Here is a 24,368-nt window from a genome sequence, read left to right on the forward strand (position 1 = left end):
ATTCGGAAAGTATTCAGAACCCTTAACTTTTTCCACATTTTGCTACGTTACAGCCTTATTCTAAAATGGATTAAATAGTTTTTTCCCCTCATCAATCTACACACAATACCCCATAATGATGAAGTAAAAATAGGTTTTTAGAAATGTTTGCAAATGTATACAAAAAAATGAAAAATATCACATTTGCGTAAGTAATTAGACCCTTAAAACTTCTTATGGCTTGGCAGTATTTCGACATCTGGATGAGAAGCGTGCCCAAAGTAAACTGCATGTTACTCAGGCCCAGAAGCTAGGATATGCATATGAATTTTGGAAACTCTAAAGTTCCCAAAACTGTTAAAATAATGTCTGTGAGTATAACAGAACTGATATGGCAGGCGAGAACCTGAGGAAAATCTATCCAGGAAGTGGGATTTTTTTGATGTGGGTAGTTTTCAATTGAATGCCTATAGAGTATCTCATGGGTTAGGACCCAGATTGCCGTTCCTATGGCTTCCACTAGATGTCAACAGTCTTTAGACATTGTTTCAGGCTTCTTTTCTGAAAAATGAAGAAGAGACCTTTCTGTCAGTGGACTGTAGAATCATGCAGTGCTGGTTTGCGTGCGTGACCGATTGCGCGCCTGTCAGAGTCCTTTAAGGACAGTGGGTTTGGAGTCAGGCGCAGAGAGCAGAGGGTTTGAATAAATGTATATTTTATTATCGGAAAAAACGGTCACGCCAAAAACACAAGGCGCATCAACTGAGCGGCCCATACACAGGACCATACACGGGAGCAGCCACCTGACCAAAAATTCCGGTAGTAATTGGCAAACCCTAAAAACTGCTGCACCTCCTTTAACGTGGTCGGAGTCGGCCAATTACGGCCAATTACGCACGGCTGTAATGCGGTCACACTCCATCACCACACCAGAGGTGGAAATGCGATAACCCAGGAAGGAAACGGCTTGTTTGGAGAACACACATTTCTCAGCCTTGACATACAGGTCATGCTCCAGCAGTCGCCCAAGTACCTTACGCACCAGAGACACGTGCGCGGCGCGTGTGGCAGAATAGATCAGTATGTCATCGATATACCCTACCACCCCCTGCCCGTGCAGGTCTCTGAGAATCTCATCTACGAAAGATTGGAAAACGTCTGGAGCATTCTTCAACCCATACGGCATGACGAGGTACTCATAATTGCCAGATGTGGTACTAAACGCAGTCTTCCAGTCATCTCCCTCTCGGATACGCACCAGATTATACGCACTCCTAAAGTCCAGTTTTGTGAAGAAACGCGCCCCGTGAAATTATTCCACTGCCGTGGCGATGAGAGGTAGCGGGTAACTAAACCCCACTGTGATGGAATTTAGACCTCTATAATCAATGCACGGACGCAGACCTCCCTCCTTCTTCTTCACATGTACCCCTGTCCCAGAGATTCAGTGACGTATGTCTCCATAGCTACTGTCTCCTCCTGGGACAACGGGATTCTGTCAGAGTCCTTTAAGAACAGTGGGTTTGGAGTCAGGCGCAGAGAGCAGAGGGTTCGAATAAATGTATATTTTATTACCGGAAAAAACGGTCACGCCAAAAACACAAGGCGCATCAACTGACCGGCCCATACACAGGACCCAAAATGTCCGGAAAAATAAAATACAATCGAACATCCACAAACTAACAGTATAAAAATTGCGCACAAACCTAGGCGGGCCTAACATGCTTAAATAGACAAAAATCAAGAAACACAATAAGGAACAGGTGCAACTAATAAGACCAAACGAACAGAAAAGGAAAAAGGGATCGGTGGCGGCTAGTAGACCAGCGACGAAGACCGCCGAGCACCGCCCGAACAGGCAAGGGAGCCACCTTCGGTGAGAGTCGTGACAGCGCCCTTCGTTGTTTTTCCTTTGAAATATTATTGATTATTTAGACAATTTACAACTTGAGGATTAATTATAAACATCGTTTGACATGTTTCGACGAACGGTACTATTTGGATGTATTCGTCTGCATGTTTTGACTGCATTTGAGCCAGTGGATTACTGAGCAAAACCCTCCAACAAAACTGTGTTTTTGGGATATAAAGAGGGACTTTATCAAACAAAACAAACATTTATTGTGTAGCTGGGACCCTTGTGACTGCAACCAGATGAAGATCTTCAAAGGTAAGTGATTAATTGTATCTCTATTTCTGACTTTCTTGACTCCTCTACTTGGTTGGAAAATGTTTGTATGCTTTTGTAAGCGGGACGCTGTCCTCAGATAATCTCATGGTATGCTTTGGCTGTAAAGTATTTTTGAAATCTGACAAAGCGGCTGGATTAGCAAGAAGTTCATCTTTAAGCCGATGTATACTTGTATTTTTATGAATGTTTATTATGACTATTTCTGTATTTTGAATTTGGCGCTCTGCAATTTCACCAGATGTTGTCGAGGTGGGTCTCTAGCGGAACGCATGCGCCAGAAAGGTTAACTCAGTACTTTGTTGAAGCACCTTTTGCAGCAATTACAGCCTCTAGTCTTCTTACAGTAGGCATGTTGCTACAAACTTAGCACACCTGTATTTGGGGAGTTTCTCCCATTCTTCTCTGTAGATCCTCTCAAGCTCTGTCAAGTTGGACGAGGAGCGTTGCTGCACAGCTATTTTCAGGTCACTCCAGAGATGTTCGATTGGGTTCAAGTCCGGGCTCTGGCTGGGCCACTCAAGGACATTCAGAGACATGTCCCGAAGCCACTCCTGCATTATCTTGGCTGTGTGCTTAGGGTCATTGTCCTGTTGGAAGATGACCCTTCACCCCAGTCTGAGGTCCTGAGCGCCCTGGAGCAGGTTTTCATCAAGGATTTCTCTGTACCTTGCTCTCTTCATCTTTCCCCCGCCACCACCATGCTTCACCGTAGGGATGGTGCCAGGTTTCCTGGCGTTCAGGCCAAATAATGCAATTTTCATAAGACCTGATTGGTGGAGTGCTACAGAGATTGTTGTCCTTCTGGAAGTTTTTTCAATCTCCACAGAGGAACTCAAGTGCTCTGTCAGATTGACCATCGGGTTCTTCGTCACCAAGGCCCTTCTCCCCCGATTGCTCAGTTTGGCCAGGCGGCCAGCTCTAGGAAGAGTCTTCGTGGTTCCAAACTTCTTCCATTTAATTAGGATGGAGGCCACTGTGTTCTTCAGGACCTTCAATGCTGCAGATTATTTTTGGTAACCTTCCCCAAATTTGTGCCTCGACACAATCGTGTTTCAGAGCTCTACAGACAATTCCTTCGACCTCATGGTTTAACTATAATCTCAAGTACAGTGCTCCAGAGCAATTTAGCTTTTCTATTATCAAAGTGAAGGCCATTGTGTAAAAAGAAAATGCTTAAGACAAATAGTGGAAATGAGTTTGACGACACTGATTCAATACCTTCATGCCTCAAGGAAAGTCATATATCTTAGGGAATTCCTGTGCAGTTACTACATCCATTTACTGTAACTTTTAATGGATTTCTTAGTGATGAATTTAATCATTATACAGTATTCTAAGATCAAGGATTAGTACTCAGCTATAGCCTGTCCCAGGTTATTTATGTAGCAACAGTCATCAAAATGGTTTAAAAGGTTTTAAAACAATTATAATAAATGCAACAGTTGGACTGTTGATGAAGATACTCCAAACTTTTTGAATGTTTTAATCTATCAGATATTGACTGAATTATGGCACATAAAACATTTTACTTGCACGGACAAATATTGAATGAGTTCAGGAATTTTGGTGGGAATTCAGGTATTACATTTATTGTAAAATTAAGCTTTTTTCCCCCTTAGAATGCACTCATAGTTTTTCTTATTGTATCAGGTATTTTTAAATATTTGGTGTTAAAATAAAAACAAAATGGTATGTGTGACATTTGCATAAATACACTGAGTGAATTTCCATATATTAATTAATTAACATAAAGGGGTGGAACAGGGCTGCATCCACCAAACACTTACTTTCCTGCACTCACCTGTGCTGTCTGGACTTCCTTATTAATTACTGTTGTTGTCACTTTCTCCTGCATAATTCTCAAGTGTGTCAATAGCAGGATACCCTCAGATTAAATATCAACACACTTGGCTCTAGATTACACTTATCTACAGTGCCTTGTGAAAGTATTCGGCCCCCTTGAACTTTGCGACCTTTTGCCACATTTCAGGCTTCAAACATAAAGATATAAAACTGTCTTTTTTTGTGAAGAATCAATAACAAGTGGGACACAATCATTAAGTGGAACGACATTTATTGGATATTTCAAACTTTTTTAACAAATCAAAAACTGAAAAATTGGGCGTGCAAAATTATTCAGCCCCCTTAAGTTAATACTTTGTAGCGCCACCTTTTGCTGCGATTACAGCTGTAAGTCGCTTGGGGTATGTCTCTATCAGTTTTGCACATCGAGAGACTGACATTTTTTCCCATTCCTCCTTGCAAAACAGCTCGAGCTCAGTGAGGTTGGATGGAGAGCATTTGTGAACAGCAGTTTTCCGTTCTTTCCACAGATTCTCGATTGGATTCAGGTCTGGACTTTGACTTGGCCATTCTAACACCTGGATATGTTTATTTTTGAACCATTCCATTGTAGATTTTGCTTTATGTTTTGGATCATTGTCTTGTTGGAAGACAAATCTCCGTCCCAGTCTCAGGTCTTTTGCAGACTCCATCAGGTTTTCTTCCAGAATGGTCCTGTATTTGGCTCCATCCATCTTCCCATCAATTTTAACCATCTTCCCTGTCCCTGCTGAAGAAAAGCAGGCCCAAACCATGATGCTGCCACCACCATGTTTGACAGTGGGGATGGTGTGTTCAGCTGTGTTGCTTTTACGCCAAACATAACGTTTTGCATTGTTGCCAAAAAGTTCAATTTTGGTTTCATCTGACCAGAGCACCTTCTTCCACATGTTTGGTGTGTCTCCCAGGTGGCTTGTGGCAAACTTTAAACAACACTTTTTATGGATATCTTTAAGAAATGGCTTTCTTCTTGCCACTCTTCCATAAAGGCCAGATTTGTGCAATATACGACTGATTGTTGTCCTATGGACAGAGTCTCCCACCTCAGCTGTAGATCTCTGCAGTTCATCCAGAGTGATCATGGGCCTCTTGGCTGCATCTCTGATAAGTCTTCTCCTTGTATGAGCTGAAAGTTTAGAGGGACGGCCAGGTCTTGGTAGATTTGCAGTGGTCTGATACTCCTTCCATTTCAATATTATCGCTTGCACAGTGCTCCTTGGGATGTTTAAAGTTTGGGAAATCTTTTTGTATCCAAATCCGGCTTTAAACTTCTTCACAACAGTATCTCGGACCTGCCTGGTGTGTTCCTTGTTCTTCATGATGCTCTCTGCGCTTTTAACGGACCTCTGAGACTATCACAGTGCAGGTGCATTTATACGGAGACTTGATTACACACAGGTGGATTGTATTTATCATCATTAGTCATTTAGGTCAACATTGGATCATTCAGAGATCCTCACTGAACTTCTGGAGAGAGTTTGCTGCACTGAAAGTAAAGGGGCTGAATAATTTTGCACGCCCAATTTTTCAGTTTTTGATTTGTTAAAAAAGTTTGAAATATCCAATGAATGTCGTTCCACTTCATGATTGTGTCCCACTTGTTGTTGATTCTTTACAAAAAAATACAGTTTTATATCTTTATGTTTGAAGCCTGAAATGTGGCAAAAGGTCGCAAAGTTCAAGGGGGCCGAATACTTTCGCAAGGCACTGTATATTTTGTGCATGACATGAGTCATTTTTCCAACAATTGTTTATTTACAGATTATTTCACTTATAATTCACTGTATCACAATTCCAGTTGGTCAGAAGTTTACATACATTATATTGACTGTGCCTTTAAAAAGCTTGGTAAATTCCAGAAAATGATGTCATGGCTTTAGAAGCTTCTGGGCTAATTGACATCATTTGAGTCAATTGGAGGTTTACCTGTATTTCAAGGCCTACCTTCAAACTCAGTGCCTCTTTGCTTGACACCATGGGAAAGTCAAAAGAAATCAGCCAAGACCTCAGAAAACAATTGTAGACCTCCACAAGTCTGGTTCATCCTTGGGAGCAATTTCCAAACGCCTGAAGGTACCACGTTTATCTGTACAAACAATAGTACACAAGTATAAACAGCATGGGACCGACATACCGCTCAGGAAGGAGACGCATTCTGTCTCCTAGAGATGAACATACTTTGGTTTAAAAAGTGCAGATCAATCCCAGAACAACAGCAAAGGACCTTGTGAAGATGCTGGAGGAAACAGGTACAAAAGTATCTATATCCACTGTAAAATTAGTTCTATATCGACATAACTTGAAAGGCTGCTCAGCAAAGAAGAAGCCACTGCTCCAAAACCATCATAAAAATGCCAGACTACAGTTTGAAACTGCACATGGGGACAAAGATTGTACTTTTTGGAGAAATGTCCTCTGGTCTGATGAAACAAAAATATAACTTTTTGGCCATAATGACCATCGTTATGTTTGGAGGAAAAAGAATACCATCCCAACTGTGACTCACGGGGGGTGGCAGAATCCTGTTGGGGGTGCTTTGCTGCAGGAGGGACTGGTGCCAAAGTGACAAGTGACAAGTGGATTTTGCACCCCTCATACACAGGAAAGAAATGGCTGAAAAAGACAGATGCTCAGGTGGGCAGGGCATGCACGTTGCTACTTTATGGGACAATAATGCAGTGAAAGGTTGTATCAACTGTTGCAGGTTTTCAGGCCCCAACATGTTTTCTCTGGGGGCAGCACACAGCTCTTTCCACACCACTTTAATGACTCGGATTGCAGCGTGAAATGTGAGCAGACAGTAGTGTCCCATTGGGCACATATGTCAGTTCAACATCTATTTTTGATTTTCAATTGGTTCTGTTGTCAACTAACGTGAATTCAACCCGAAATGAAACAAAAAATGGCACCATGACATTGGATTTAAGTAAACAGTTGGGTGAAAAAAAGACATTTCCTTACGTTGATTACTTTTTGCAAATACCATCAGTGTTCTACGTTGATTATTTTATTGAAATTATGTGGAAACAACATTGATTCAACCAGTTTTTGCCCAGTGGCATGTGAGCTAAGAGATGTTGACATGTTCTCAGGAGCTATGGCCACCACCCGGTCGGCTTAAACCTATGACAGGATGGATGACGGGATTCAGACTTAGTCAACTAATGTCACACAAAAATATATATATTTTTTGACAAGACAAATCTTTTTTGTCTACGACAAAATGAACATGAAAAACTTTGCTTGAACACTGTTTACCAGCTTGTTTATTCCATCCCTTTGTCCTTGAATTTCATTTGAGGGATCCTTTGAGGCTTTCCTGTTTGTCTCGTTTTGTGGATCTGTGCATTCCTTATTGCAATTGATAGGACCACCCCTATCTAGACTTCTGAGGTGAACTGTTTGTCATTTGGAACTAACTCCAGAATACATCTGTGAACACCAGATTTAAAAAAAATGTTTTTATTACACCTTTATTTAACCAGGTAGGCAAGTTGAGAACAAGTTCTCATTTACAATTGCGACCTGGCCAATATAAAGCAAAGCAGTTCAGCATAAACAACAACACAGAGTTACACATGGAGTAAAACAAACATACATTCAATAATACAGTAGAAACAAGTCTATATACAATGTGAGCAAATGAGGTGAGATAAGGGAGGTAAAGGCAAAAAAGGCCATGGTGGCAAAGAAAATACAATATATAGCAAGTAAAACACTGGAATGGTAGATTTGCAGTGGAAGAATGTGCAAAGTAAAAATAAATATAATGGAGTGCAAAGGAGTAAAATAAAGAAATAAAATAAAATAAATACAGTAGGGAAAGAGGTAGTTGTTTGGGCTAAATTATAGATGGGCTATGTGCAGGTACAGTAATCTGTGAGCTGCTCTGACAGCTGTTGCTTAAAGCTAGTGAGGGAGATAAGTGTTTCCAGTTTCAGAGATTTTTGTAGTTCGTTCCAGTCATTGGCAGCAGAAAACTGGAAAGAGAAAGCCAAAGAAATAATTGGTTTTGGGGGTGACCAGAGAGATATACCTGCTGGAGCGCGTGCTACAGGTGGGTGATGCTATGGTGACCAGCGAGCTGAGATAAGGGGGGACTTTACCTAGCAGGGTCTTGTAGATGACATGGGGCCAATGGGTTTGGCGACGAGTATGAAGCGAGGGCCAGGCAACGAGAGTGTACAGGTCGCAATGGTGGGTAGTACAGTGCCTTGCGAAAGTATTCGGCCCCCTTGAACTTTGCGACCTTTTGCCACATTTCAGGCTTCAAACATAAAGATGTAAAACTGTATTTTTTTGTGAAGAATCAACAACAAGTGGGACACAATCATGAAGTGGAACGACATTTATTGGATATTTCAAACTTTTTTAACAAATCAAAAACTGAAAAATTGGGCGTGCAAGTTAATACTTTGTAGCGCCACCTTTTGCTGCGATTACAGCTGTAAGTCGCTTGGGGTATGTCCCTATCAGTTTTGCACATCGAGAGACTGACATTTTTTCCCATTCCTCCTTGCAAAACAGCTCAAGCTCAGTGAGGTTGGATGGAGAGCATTTGTGAACAGCAGTTTTCAGTTCTTTCCACAGATTCTCGATTGGATTCAGGTCTGGACTTTGACTTGGCCATTCTAACACCTGGATATGTTTATTTTTGAACCATTCCATTGTAGATTTTGCTTTATGTTTTGGATCATTGTCTTGTTGGAAGACAAATCTCCGTCCCAGTCTCAGGTCTTTTGCAGACTCCATCAGGTTTTCTTCCAGAATGGTCCTGTATTTGGCTCCATCCATCTTCCCATCAATTTTAACCATCTTCCCTGTCTCTGCTGAAGAAAAGCAGGCCCAAACCATGATGCTGCCACCACCATGTTTGACAGTGGGGATGGTGTGTTCAGCTGTGTTCCTTTTACGCCAAACATAACGTTTTGCATTGTTGCCAAAAAGTTCCATTTTGGTTTCATCTGACCAGAGCACCTTCTTCCACATGTTTGGTGTGTCTCCCAGGTGGCTTGTGGCAAACTTCTATGGATATCTTTAAGAAATGGCTTGTATTTAAGTGGATTGTATTTATCATCATTAGTCATTTAGGTCAACATTGGATTATTCAGAGATCCTCACTGAACTTCTGGAGAGAGTTTGCTGCACTGAAAGTAAAGGGGCTGAATAATTTTGCACGCCCAATTTTTCAGTTTTTGATTTGTTAAAAAAGTTTGAAATATCCAATAAATGTCGTTCCACTTCATGATTGTGTCCCACTTGTTGTTGATTCTTCACAAAAAAATATAGTTTTATATCTTTATGTTTGAAGCCTGAAATGTGGCAAAAGGTCGCAAAGTTCAAGGGGGCCGAATACGTTCGCAAGGCACTGTATATGGGGATTTGGTGACAAAACGGATGGCACTGTGATAGACTGCATCCAATTTGTTGAGTATGGTATTGGAGGCTAGATAATATTCATGGGCTTTGTACCACAGGTCAGTGTGGTGTTAACCCTTGCAGGGCTGCCTGCCCAAGTCCACAGAGCATGTGCAGACCAGCTGGTGTGTTTACTACATATTCAATCTCTCCCTATCCCAGTATGTTGTTCCCACTTGCTTCAAGATGTCCACCATTGTTCATGTACCCAAGAAAGCGACGGTAACTTAGCAAACACGTCAGTAGCCATGAAGGGCTTTGAGATGCTAGTTAAGGATCATATCACCTCTACCTTACCCGACACCACTACAATTTGCATACGGTCCCTACAGATCCACTGACGACGTAATCGCCATTGCACTGCACACTGCCCTATCCCACCTGAGGAATACCTATCTGAGAATGCTGTTCATCAACTACAGCTCAGCCTTCAACAACATAGTGCCCTCCAAGCTCATCACTATGCTCAGTGCCCTGCGCCTGAACCCTTCCCTGTGCAATTGGGTTCTAGACTTCCTGACGGGCCGACCTCAATTGGTGAGGTAGGGAACAACCCCTCCGCCACTCTGATCCTCAACACGTTGGCCCCACAGTGGTGTGTGCTCAGCCCCCTCCTGTACTCCCTGTTAACACATGGCTTCATGGCTATGCACTTCTCCAACTCAATCATCAAGTTTTCTGACGTCACAACAGTTGTAGGCCTGAAAACCAACAATGACGAGACAGCCTACATGGAGGAGTTGAGAACCCTGACGGAGTGGTGGCAGGAAAATAACCTCTCCCTCAACGTTAACAAAACAAAGGAGCTGATCATGGACTACAGGCAACAGCCAAGAGAGCAGTAGGGAGGTTCAAAAGCTTCAAGTTACTCAGCGTGCACATCACTGAGGACCTGAGATGGTTCCGCTACACCGACAGCGTGGTGAAGAAGGCGCAACAGCGCCTGTATTCTGGTCATCCTATATAACTACTGCTATACACACCTTTCTATTCATGTACTGTCTATACACCACAGGAGGTTGGTGGCACCTTAATTGGGGAGGACGGACTTGTGGTAATGGCTGGAGTGGAATTAGTGGAATGGTATCAAACACATGGTTTCCAATTGTTTGATGCCATTTCATTCGCTCCTTTCCAGACATTATTATGAGCCGTCCCCCTCTCAGTAGCCTCCACTGCTATACACACCATTTATATATATTTATATTCCGGACTCTTTCTGATATTGCTCATTCTGATATTTTTTTATTTCTAGTTGTTATATTATATATTAGTGCACTGTTGGAGCTAGAAACATAAGCATTTATCTGCACCTGCTTTAACATCTGCAAATCTGTGTATGCGACCAATAAACGTTGATTTGATTTGTGCCACCTCAATCTTCGCTCTCTCTCTCCCACTAATCTGTCCTCTTCTATCCTATCCTCTCTTCCTTCTCCTAAATCCTTTTCTCTCCTGCCTCTGCCTGTTTGACCCTACTCTCCTCCCTTTCCACATCCTTTGACTCTCACTGTCCCCTTTCCTCCCGGCTGGCTCGACCTTCCCCTCCCAGTCCGTGGCTGAATGACTCACTGCGTGCTAACAGAACAGGGCTCCGGGCAGCTGAATGGAGGAAAACAAAACTTCCGGAGGACCTATTATCCTTCCACTCCCTCCTCTTCCTCTGTATCAGTGCTAAAGCCACTTCCTATCACTCTAAATTCCAAGCGTTTGCCTCCAACCCTGGGAAACTCTTCTCCACTTTCTCCTCCCTTCTTAATCCTCCACCTCATCCCCTTCCCTCCTCCCTCTGCGGAAAACTTTGTCAACACTTTGAAAATAAGGTTGACGACATCCACTCCTCATTCACAGACCCCACTGATCCAACTCACACAGAACTACCCTACACCTTGACTTCTTTCTCTCCTCTCTCTCCAGTTAAAAACCCGCGGCTAGTGATGTCCAACTTGACCCCATCCCCTGCCTTCTCCAGACCATCTCTGGAGATCATCTCCTATTCCTCACTTAACTCATCCCTGACCACTGATTTCAAGATGTCCAGAGTTCTGCCCCTCCTCAAGAAACCAATTGACCATTAATTAACATAAACACGTTTAGCATCTCCAGGCCTCCAAGCATACAAGCCGCTGATGTGCGCCTTTGGAACATCTATATTTAAAATTAATTTAATATACACCATCACAATAAATTCATTATTTTTTTAGGCAGGTCTAAAGAAACATAATGATATGAACAAAATGTAGTCGTCCTATGTTATCTGGCTATAAGTCATTCCATAGGCTGTAGGCTAGTTCATTTAGGAGACAAGATATGCTAATAAGTCCCATGCCATTATTTCATGTTATATGATTTTATTGTAAGAATAATATAATGGAATAAGATAATATAATTTAATAAAGTATATAAGGATATTTTTCTATTCCGGAGCCAGTGTGCATATGAAGTGGCTATGTTGAGTGTAAAAGTGATCATTTGAAACAGGTTCTATACGCTAGATTTAGAGTTATTTGGCTAATTTAGTTGTGAATGACACAAACCTTAGAATGTCTTAGAAATCAAAACTGCATGATGTGACTATAGGCTATTGACTATTTGAAAAAGTTGCAAAAATGCTTGCTCTCTGTTCCTTGCCTTAGGCTGCACACTCTGTTCTCTCATCAAGCGATCATATTTTCACCCATCGGACTATTCCCAATTTACTCTTGCCTTTACTAATATATATATTTTCAAATCGATTTAGAATGCCCAATTATCAAATGGATAGGAACAGGGGCAGGGGAAAAAAAGACATATCATCTGTATTCATTCAATTAGTGAATGGAGGCTGTTTTCCCGCAGTTGAAATCATGTCGGGTAGGCTACTCTGGTTTTATAGTGGAGCAGCTGAGAAATAGTCCTAAATATAGTTTCAGCTGGGATCCTGCTCTTTTTAGTTGCAAGCATCAAAACTCTGCTTTCACACGGGATTGCATATAGAAATATCTGGGCTTATAAGAACACTTATTTCTCTTCATGCATCAACCACCATTTGAGGAGCATCACCTCGCTGCACGACAGGTGATATTCTGCCCAAACTCTGTATGCCATGGGCTCTCCAACCATGTTCCTGCAGCTACCCAGTACATCATTTGGGAAAGCAAGTGAAATCTGTTCGGGAACATTGATAGTAACGTGTTTTCACAAGAAAACATATATTTATTTATTTTACCCACTTTTTCTCCCCGATTTCATGATATCCAATTGGTAGTAACAGTCTTGTCCCATCGCTGCAACTCCCATATGGACTCGGGAGAGGCGAAGGTCGAGGACATCCCGGCCGGCCAAACCCTCCCCTAACCCTGATGTCGCTGGGCCAACTGTGCGCCGCCTCATGGTTCTACCGGTCGTGGCCGGCTGTGACACAGCCCAGTATCAAACCAGGATCTGTAGTGATGCAGTGCCTTAGACCACTGCGCCACTCGGGAGGCCCCACAACAAAACATATTTAATTAAACTGTTGACAGCCCCTATCACTGCACTCAAGAAAGGAATGAAGGAGAGAAAGGAGGAGATGGAAACGCATGGTGGTGAGATATACTGTAGCTAAAGGTAATGTGTCAGCCTATTCATTATAAAATATCAATGATTCCCTATTACCAGGCATTTCAACAACGCAATGGTGTCCCCCTCCCAGAGTGCAAAGAACCTTGGCTTTACCCTGGACAACACCCTGTCGTTCTCTGCAAACATCCAAGCAGTGACTCGTTCCTGCAGGTTCATGCTCTACAACATCCGGAGTATGACCTTTCCTCACACGGGAAGTGGTGCGGGTCCCAATCCAGGCACTTGTCATCTCCCGTCTGGACTACTGCAACTCACTGTTGGCTGGGCTCTAAGCTTGTGCCATCGAACCCCTTCAACTTATCCAGAATTCCGCAGCACAAGCATAGAACCCAGGTGTTCAACCTTGCTAAGTTCTCCCATGTCACCCCGCTCCGCCGCACATGACATTGGTTTCCAGTGGAGGCTCGCATCATCTTCAAGACCTTCGCGCTTGCTTACGGAGCAGGAACGGAACTGCCCTCCTTATCTTCAGGCTATGCTCAAAACCCTATATCCTAGCCCAGTGCACTCCGTTCAGCCACCTTCTGGTATCTTGGGCCTCCAACCACTATGGGAGGGCAGCTCCTGCTCAGCCCAGTAAAAGCTCCCCAATAGTGGAACAAGCTTTCTCCTGCAGTCAGGACAACGGAGTTCCTGCAAATATTCCTGAAAATGTCTGAAACCCTACCTCTTTGAAGAGTATGTTAAATAATTTCTACATTTGGAAGGTATTTTGACTCCTTCCCTTTTTCCACATTTTGTTACGTTACAGTCTTATTCTAAATTGGATTAAATAAATAAAAAATCCTCACCAATCTAGACACAATACCCCATAATGACAAAGTGAAAACAGGTTGAGAAAATGTTACACAATTATTAAAAATACAAAACATAAATACCTTATTTACATACGCTACTGGTCAAAAGTTTTAGAACACCTACTCATGCAAGTTTAAAAAAAATTTTAGTTCTACTATTTTCTACATTGTAGAATAATAGTGAAGTCATCAAAACTATGAAATAAAACATGGAATCTTGTAGTAACCAAAAAAGTTTTAAACAATAAAATATATTTTATTTTTGTGATTCTTCAAAGTAGCCACCCTTTGCCTTGATGACAGCTTTGCACACTCTTCGCATTCTCTCAACCACCTTCATGAGGTAGTCACCTGGAATGTATTTCAATTAACAGGTGTGCCTTGTTAAAAGTTAATCTGTGGAATTTCTTTCCTTCTTAATGTGTTTGAGCCAATCAGTTGTGTTGTGACAAGGTAGGGGGATATACAGAAGATAGCCCTATTTGATAAAATACCAAGTCCATATTACGGCAAAAACAGCTCAAATAAGCAAAGAGAAATGACAGTCCATCATTACTTTAAAACATTAAGGTCAGTCAAGTGCTTTGACCATCAAAAACCATCAAGCACTATGATGAAACTGGCTCTCATGAGGACCACCACAGCAATGGAAGACCCAGAGTAACAGTACCTCTGCTGCAAAGGGTAAATTAATTAGAGTTACGAGCCTCAGAAATTGCAGCCCAAATAAATGCTTAGTAACAGACACATCTCAACATCAACTGCTCAGAGGAGACTGTGAATCAGGCCTTCGTTGTCAAATTGCTTTAAAGAAACCACTACTAAAGAACACCAATAAGAAGAAGAGACTTGCTTGGGCCAAGAAACACGAGCAATGGACATTAGACCGGTGGAAATTGAGACTGTCATTTGTTTTTCAACAGGACAACAGGACAATCACACAACACACCTCTAGTGCTATTTTACCAAGTAGAGTGATGGAGTGCTGCATCAGATGACCTGTTCTCCACAATCTCCCAACCTCAACCAAATTGAGATGGTTTGGGATGAGTCAGACCACAGAGTGAAGGAAAAGCAGTCAATTCCTTCAAGACTTTGGAAACACATTCCAGGTGAAGCTGGTTGAGAGAATGCCAAGAGTGTGCAAAGCTGCCGTCAAGGCAAAGGGTGCCTATTTGAAGAAGCTCAAATATAAAATATATTTGGATTTGTTTAACACTTTTTTGGTTACTACATGATTCCATGTGTTATTTCATAGTTTTGATGTCTCCACTGTTATTCTACAATGTAGAAAATAGTAAAAATAAAGATAACACTTGAATGAGTAGGTGTTCTAAAACTTTTGACCGTTAGTGTAAGTATTCAGACCCTATTTTTTAGGGTGGGACCTGTCTATATAAGGGTGCATGTCAGAGCAAAAACCAAGCCATGAGGTCATTAGGAATTATCCATAGAGCTCCGTAGAGGTTTGGTTTTTCATTATGGAGTATTGTGTGTAGATTGTTAAGGGAAAAACACTACAGTTGAAGTCGGGAGTTTACATATACTTAGGTTGGGTTTTTTTCCAACCACTCCACAAACTTCTTGCGAACAAACTATAGTTTTGACATGTCGGTTAGGACATCTACTTTGTGATGACACAAGTAATTTTTCCAACAATTGTTTACAGACAATTTATTTCACTCATCATTCACTATATCACAATTCCAGTGGGTCAGAAGTTTACATACCCTAAGTTGACTGTGCCTTTAAACAGCTTGGAAAATTCCAGAAAATTATCAACTGTTCAAACAACAGTACGCAAGTTGTTTTGTGGGCAGAACTGAAAAAGCGTTTGCGAGCAAGGAGGCCTACAAACCTGACTCAGTTACACCAGCTCTGTCAGGAGTAAATGGGCCAAAATTCACCTGAATTATTGTGGGAATCTTGTGGAAGGCTACCCGAAACGTTTGACCCAAGTTAAACAATTTAAAGGCAATGCTACCAAATACTAATTGAGTTTATGTAAACTTCTGACCCACCGGGAATGTGATGAAAGAAATAAAAGCTGAAAGAAATCATTCTCTCTACTATTATTCTGACATTTCACATTCTTAAAATAAAGTGGTGATCAGACAGGGAATTTTTACTAGGATTAAATGTCAGGAATTGTGAAAAACTTGGCTACAAATTTGGCTAAGGTGTATATAAACTTTCGACTTCAACTGTACGTAAATAAGATATTTCTGTTTTTCATTTTTAATACATTGACAAAAAAAAAATTGCTTTGACATTATGGGGTATTGTGTGTAGATTGATAAAGATTTTTTTTAAATTTAGAGGAAGAATGTAACGTAACAAAATGTAGAAAAACTGAAGGAGTCTGAATGCTTTCCGATTGCACTGTAAGCATGTTGACAGAGAAAAGCAATATTATCATTGAATGTAACAGCTCAGACCCACCGTGTCAACGAATGGCTAAAAGCAGCAAGTTGCCATGTTGTGTAAGTGATCACCTGCTGGGTGACTACGAACGGTGGCTGTTTGCGACGATTCAACATCTGGTCAGAGGTGATTGGACTGCCACCCGCTTCTTTAAACCGATTGTATTGTGCATCTTTGTATTGTGTCTGAGCTGTTTATGTTACAGTTATGATAACCCGTCATTAACCTTGGTTAATGACGGGTTATGTGGGGAAATAAAGTACAGCACCCACGCCCTAACTTAAACAGACATGATTTACATTCGATTTTGAGGCCTAGTGAGTGAGTGTGTGTGTGATCCTTATTGGTGGTTCTCGTGCTTTTAGACAGTCTCTTACTAAAAGAGTTTCAGATTTAAAGCAAGACAATGTGGCAGGGATTTGTATTAGCTGCCAGGATTTGGCTGCAGTGTTTAAGAACTCTGTCTCGGAGTGCTCACTTTCCTCATCTCTTTTGGAGCATGTCACTCATGGTTAAGTTCTAGTTTCCCCACTTTCACAGTCTTTTTTACTCCACCACTGTCCCAGTGTCAGGGGAAGGGCACACAGGTCAATAGAGACATCCACTTTGTGCTGCTCCCTGGCTGTGATAGCCAATCTATTTTCTAAGAACCCAATCACAGGAACAGTACATTTCCCTAAATGGAATCATGTGAACCAGGTTGAGTTTTCTGTCTCACTGGTTTTTCTGTATTGTTGTCATTGATTGGCATCATATTTATCTGGGTATCCGTGTTGTAAAGAAGCCCCTGAATGGGAATGACTTGATAAGGCTTTCTACAAAGTTGAACAGTTCAATGATCGTTTAAGTGGTCTATTCTCACTATGTTAAAGGGGGGCTGAACTTCCTGATTTGGCCACTGTTTCAATTCCCCTCATTTTATTTTTTATATTTTTATATTCCCCTCATTAGGAATTGATACAGAAAGCGATTTGGGTTTTGGAGGTGTGCTTTGATGTGGGTGTCTCTTGTGTGCGTTCAAATGTGGGAAGCTTTTTTTCTTTCACTCTGCCAAAACAGTACACAGTTACACTCACTCACCCTTATAGATAAGTTGAAACAGTCTAATGAGGTCTTGTGACTTGAAGTAACCTAGACTAGCTAGCAAGCTAACCAATTTTCTTCAGCCGGCCAGTGTGATACTGTGGCAAAGTTGGTTTGACCTTGTATAGCCTATCTGTGGGGCTAGTTAGGGACCTTCAATAAATTACACAATGTAAATGGGACAATATTTTCATATTGCACACCTTTTAGTTGTCTCATTAAATGCTTTCAATATTTGTATTTGAATTTCTACAATTTATAGTTGGTTTGAGTCATTGAAATTTGGAGCTATCGACATTTTAAAATATTGTCCCATGTACATTGTGTAATTTATTGATGATCCCTAACACAGTAGGCTGCTGGGGGGAGGACGGCTCATAACAATGGCTCGAATGGAGTGAATTGAATGGTATCAACCACATGGAAACCATGTGTTTGATGAATTCGATACCATTCCATTGGTTCCGTTCTATTACTATGAGCCCGTCCTCCCCAATTAAGGTGCCACCAACCTCGCGTTGTCCCAACTTGCCCAATAGGAATATCGAATGTCAAACCAATTGACCATGGGCATTACGATTGGGTCTTGTGTAGCTGCGCTCTGAATTGATGATTACTTGGGTGCTGCTGTAGCTGATGTGAAATGGCTAGCTAGTTAGCAGTGGTGCGCGCTAGTGGCGTTTCAATTGGTGACGTCACTTGCTCTGAGACCTTGAAGTAGTGGTTCCCCTTGCTCTATAAGGGCCGTGGCTTTTGTGGAGCGATGGGTAACGATGCTTCGAGGGTGACTGTTGAGAGGGTGACTGTTGACGTGTGCAGAGCGTCCCTGGTTCGCGCCCAGGTCGGGGTGAGGGGACGGATGTAAAGTCTAAACTGTTACATTGCCAGCTGGGGGCATGTGGGCAGGATTAAAATAAACCCAACATGGGGAAAACTGTAACGGTACCCTTCGTTTTGTAACATACCATTTTTCTTAATTATCTTGCAAGTCTCAGTTTTGGATGAGACTGACATTATGACCGAAATTATCCTATTTACACTTTGTAGTCAATTTTGACACTAGAGTAAATGTTTTTGACTCATATGATGCCACATAGGCTGTTTTCAAAAGGAGAAGTTGCTTATTCCTGTACGTTCAGTTGCTCTTTAAATAGGATAGCTTTCTTAGGGCGGGTTTCCCAGAAACAGTATTAGGCCTTGTCCTGGACAACAAAAAAAAACATTCTCAACGAGGAATCTTCACTGACTGTGCTTTTTAGTCCAGGACTTAGCTAAATGTGTGTCAGCGAAACCGCCACTTAATGTTTACTAGTTCCCAATATTTCTGCATCAGATGGTAGTTGTAAGTGCACTCTTTTTTTCTTGTCTTGTTATTGATAGTGTTCATGGAATTAGAATTTGTAGCTATTGACATGCTAATGATATATCTCAGTAATGAGGACATTTTAGTCATAACTCTGAAAGCTTCGATGCTCACTGACCTGCAAACAGATTATTATCAGGGTTTTGAGTGGGTGATTGCATTGTGAATGGGACATTTTAGAGGACTGGAAGTTATTTTTAACTTCTTAAAACGACACTTTTCTGTGCAAGGGATATTTCAGTGGTTGTGGAGGTAGAGATCTTTATGGATCCACCTGTACCCGAATAACCAGGTATGTGTAATTTTAACTGTGCCCATACTGATCCGAACCCGACTGCTGTAGTAGAGAGAGAGAGAGATTGTATAATCGCTCACACTCACAGTAGCCTACACACAGCACGGCCCCTGGTAGAGCGTCACCTCTCTCTACCTCCTGTCCCTCGCGCTTTATCACCTCTGGTTAATAAAGTAACAAATAAATTGCTCTTGCTGCTGCTTCCGTCACTCGGCTCTGATTGGAAAGGGTCTGGATCCGACAAGGTCTGTACAGAATGGGTCTAGTTGTCCTACGGTCCGTTTGGAACTGGTCTCTATGTTTGAAAAATGTATTGATGTGTATCGGGTCCAGATGTAAAAAAAGACCTTGGTCCATTTTGGAATGGCTCTAACTTGTTGTATTCGTGAAGGCCTCTATGTCGAAGTCTCTCTAAATGGTTGCAATGATTTGACGGTTTTAAGTGATGTTCAGTTAATCTGTACTGCTTTTACCTTTCCCCTTTGTAGGACTCCAAAGGTTAACACTGCTGTCATTGCTATGGAGACCACCCAAGCCCTCCTCCTCTTTCTACTGAGTTTATGTGTCTACAGTTGCCATGCCAATGCACGGACTGCTCCCAGAGTCCATTTGTCATACAAAGGTGAGCCTTACCTTACTAATTTTATGTGAGTGTTCAACAGCAACTTAAGGCAATTACAGTCAGTGTATTTAAATATGAATGCCCTTTCAGTGTATTTAACTATGAATGGCCTCTTTCAATTTTAATTTCATGTGAGACTTCAGAGCTGGGGTCTTGATAGCGACATGTCTTCCAATAAAATACTTCAATTTCACTTTATTCACCAAAAAATAATTCTAAAATGAAAGCAGGCACCCTTTGAACACAATGTCATTTAGAACTCCAAACGTTGACGTGCACTGTTGCCCAAAAGCAAAAGGATACCTTTCTTCGATATTGACAATAAAGGCTCTTTCTCATATACACTACCGGTCAGAAGTTTTAGAACACCTACTCATTCAAGGGTTTTTCTTTATTTGTACTATTTTCTACATTGTAGAATAATAGGAAATACATCGAAACTATGAAATGACACATGGAATCATGTAGTAACCCAAAAAGTGTTAAACAAATCAAATCAAATTCAAGTGCAGTTGCAAAAAACATCAAGCGCTATGATGAAACTGGCTCTCATGAGGACCGTCACAGGAATGGAAGACCCAGAGTTCCCTTTGCTGCAGAGGATAAGTTCATTAGAGTTACCAGCCTCAGAAATTGCAGCCCAAATAAATGCTTCATAGAGTTCAAGTAACAGACACATCTCAACATCAACTATTCAGAGGAGAATCAGGCCTTCATGGTCGAATTGCTGCAAAGAAACCACTACTAAAGGACACCAACAATAAGAAGAGACTTGCTTGGGACAAAAAATCTGTCCTTTGGTCTGATGTGTCCAAATTAGCGGTTTTGTTTTCAACCTCTGTGTCTTTGCAAGACACGGTGTGGGTGAACGGATGATCTCCGCATGTGTATTTCCCACTGTAAAGCATGGAGGAGGAGGTGTTATGGTGTGAGGGGTGCTTTGCTGGTGACACTGCCTGTGATTTATTTAGATTCCAAGGCACACTTAACCAGCATAGCTACCACAGCATTCTGCAGCGATATGCCGTCCCAATCTGGTTTGGGCTTAGTGGGACTATCATTTGTTTTTCAACAGGACAATGACCTAACACAACTGCAGGCTGTGTAAGGGCTATTTTACCAAGAAGGAGAGTGATGGAGTGCTGCATCAGATGACCTGGCCTCCACAATCCCCCTACCTCAACCAAATTGAGATGGTTTGGGATGAGTCGGACAGCAGGAAAAGCAGCCAACAAGTGCTCAGCATATGTGGGAACTCCTTCAAGACTGTTGGAAAAGCATTCCAGGTGAAGATGGTTGAGAGAATGCCAAGAGTGTGCAAAGCTGTCATCAAGGCAAAGGGTGGCTATTTGAAGAATCTCAAATGTAAAATATATTTGGATTTGTTTAATACTTTTTTTGGTTACTACATGATTCCATATGTGTTATTTCATAGTTTTGATGTCTTCACTATTATTCTACAATGTAGAACATAGTAAATATCAAGAAAAACCCTTAGTAGGTGTTCTAAAACTTTTGAACGGAAGTGTATATATATATATATATATATTGTTTGTTTCTTTATCTGAACATATCACTCTTCCTTCCTGACGATGTCTCTGTAGAGCTATGTGTGCATGTGTGTGTGCCTGCGTCTCACTCTGAATTTGCTATATGTGATACAAAGGGACACACCTTGCTACCCTCTGTGCAGGGGAGGGGGTACAGGATCTGTTGGCCCTCTGCCAGGGCAGAGAGGGACACTGGTGGTGCCCACATCTCAGGAGGTCTAAGCTCACCATGGAACGCTAGAACCACACAGAATGGAGGGGTGAGAAAGGAAGAGGAGAAATCTGGTGAAGATGGAGAAGGAAAGAGAGTTTGAGATGAGAGCTAGTGAAAATACAGCCATGGAGAGATTAAAATATAGGCTAGAGGGAAAGGGAGCAAGATGTACATTTTGTGGTTATGTAGAGAGCGAGAGAGAAAGTGTGAGGAAGAGAAAGAGTGGTGAGAATGAGAAATGGAGACAGACATGGGTGTGGGTATTGAGGGAGGGAAGAGGAGAGGTGTCACTGTGAAGGAGAGAGCGGTGACAGGATGGTGGGCTGTCCTGGGTTATGTGTGCGTAGGTGACAGTGAAACAGATTCCTCTTCGGAGAGACAGTCTGTCAGAAATAGCCTGCCATTGTTGCTATGTTTAGCTCAGTAAACACACAGGGAATCACCCTGAAGAATGCGAGGGCCCAGCTCCAATGACCTGCTTCAACATGCAAGACAGACATGTCTGTTATGCAGAGTGGGGCCTGTCTTCTTGTTCCAGACACACTCTATCAAAGCAGACTGCAGAAGCTACTGCCGTCTCAGTTGGTTTATCCTGCACTGTGTCTGAATCAGTTTAATGACTGTGTAGTGGCACAATAAAATTCAAACCCATGATCATGTTCTGAAAACTTGTATTACAGGCAGAGAAAACAAAAACGTCACACAGAAAATAATTGAATAATTGGAAGGATGCACCAAATGTTTGTCCAAATTTTAAAGTGCAAATATCCATTTGGAAAACATCCTTTTGTCCGGCAATATTGTTCCGTATCTCCTTAAACCCTTCTACCAGCTTGTCTGGTCCACTCTTTGTCCTCCCATTCTGCCTCTGTTGAAACAGAAGCACTAGCAGCATACTTACTCTCTTCTTCATCCTTGGTGTTTGATGGTTTTTCCATCGATCTCTAACACAGACCAGGCTATTTGCAATAGCAGGAACTAAGGAACTTTCCCAGATTTCTCAACCACCTCTGGAGTGACAATGACACATGGCACTTCTCCACAAATGTGAGTAATACTTTAATTGGGAAAGAATAACAACCACTGTGTCAATTAGTGTAAAACGCACCGAGATCTGGGAAGAGGATTTAGCCCTTTGACACGTTGTGTCAAACACTTTCTAAAAATCAAAAGGTAATCCGATGATGGGTAGCGAGCCACCATGTTTGTTTTTTCGCGTCAACCAAAGATAATAAGAGGAGATGAGTTTGGTCTGTTTGCAGTATACATGTTGAAGGGGGTGTGTCTTCTATCATCATTCACTTCCCTTCATTCACTTGCGGAAGTTTACTTGAAACATGAGTGAGCCATCCCTTCACCTCATTTTGTAATAACATCTTTGGTCTGACAGACTTTTACGTGACACCCATAATGCATTGTATAATGTCAACAAACATGGCGCCACACATTGCTGCCAAATAGCTTAGCATTAGCTCATCATAATCAGTACAACCTTCAAAAAAGTATTTTACACCCATCATATGTGTCCATTACAATCTATGCAAGAATCGAAATGCATGATTTATCACCAGTACTTGAAAACGTGAATAAAACAGACCCGTTTTTGGAAATTGATCCGCAGGCCAAAGGGCTGCCAGTTGCCCAGCCCAGCTTTAATGCACTTGCTTCAACTCATCATTGCATCTTGATATCCAGTGATACAATTTCAGAAAGAATATCTTCTAATTATTTCACTTCAGAACGAGTCAAATCCATCATATGTAGAGCCCGACCTATATTTTTTGGGGTCTAATTTTTTGGGGGGACAAAACTTAAAGATACCGATATATTTGCCAATATAATGTTTTACAGCGGGAAAATTAAAGTGTCATTTTCCACACTGAATTCTCATAAATTGCCATCCAAAAAAGCAATTGTCCAATAACTATGCTTCAAATGTTGATTTTATACATTGTGAAAACAAGGACACATCATGAGAATGGCAGCAAGTGTTCAGATAAGCATGAGATTCCTTTTTTTCACCCTATTTGTTCGAAATTGGTTATCGGTGGAATTATCGTTCGATACCGATGTAGCAGGAAAAGGACAATATCAGACGATAAAATCGGCAAACCGATATATCGGCCAGGCTCTAATCCGATGATATCACTTCAGAAAGTGTAACATAAATCCTATGATATCACTTCAGAAAGAGTAACATCAACCCTATGACATCACTCCAGAAAGAGCTAAATCCAATAATTTCTGAAAAATATGAAATACTTTACGCTTCCCTTTGCATAGTCGTTGCGTTTTCTAGCCTGGTAGCTAGCTGTGCTATTCCCACAACATTCTTGCAGAAAATCCATTACAAGATGTTCATATCTTAGTGTAATGGGGTGTATGGCTATAGGATAGATTACATTACAGTCAATTCTGCTTAATAAGATGTATATATAAAAGAACCAAATAAATGTAGAGGCCAAAAAATGTGGGACCAACTAACATTTTAGCTTACTTTGCTTGTACAAATTGAATTTGTCATAAGAATCAAAAAATTATTCAGTACGTATGTGATGCTTATTGTATTTACTAACCCCAGTTCAGGCTCTCGGGGAATGGATTACATTAGCTGGCTCCTCTGTTTTAAGAGTGTGCTTTTTATTATCAACTTAAATCTATAGCTTCAGTATAATGGCAATTTGCAGCCGGTGACCCTTGTGTAGTTTTGAGTTCAATATATATTGTATGAGTTAATGCATTACACTATTTCTAGTTGGGAAAAGTATGCAAATGTCCCAAATAGTTATATTCGGTAATGCTCTATTTGGAAATAAAATGTTAATTGGAACATTGATGGATAGAAATCCGGCAGACACTCAAGGTCCAGTGGCTGAGAACCAAGCATTGCCTGATTACATTTCTTTCCCTTGAATGTTTGTGGGACTCAGCCCAAACGAGTACTTGACCGGCCCAGCTTTGTAAAAAGTCAACCCCTTGAAGGACCC

The 24,368-nt window shown here is 41.4% G+C and overlaps 1 protein-coding gene across 1 annotated transcript in view; it reads left to right on the forward strand.

Moving 5' to 3' along the window:
• The window catches only part of LOC139416388 (semaphorin-3F-like), a 120,745-nt gene that overhangs the window by 46,585 nt on the left and 49,792 nt on the right, over positions 1-24,368 (forward strand). Inside the window, exon 2 of the mRNA XM_071164954.1 lies at positions 19,484-19,617. Within this exon, the coding sequence (XP_071021055.1) occupies positions 19,515-19,617 (103 nt within the window). The 5' untranslated portion in view covers positions 19,484-19,514. The remainder of the gene's footprint in view (positions 1-19,483; positions 19,618-24,368) is intronic.

The sequence above is a fragment of the Oncorhynchus clarkii genome, chromosome 9, assembly GCF_045791955.1.
Source record: "Oncorhynchus clarkii lewisi isolate Uvic-CL-2024 chromosome 9, UVic_Ocla_1.0, whole genome shotgun sequence".
Classification (NCBI taxonomy): domain Eukaryota; kingdom Metazoa; phylum Chordata; class Actinopteri; order Salmoniformes; family Salmonidae; genus Oncorhynchus; species Oncorhynchus clarkii.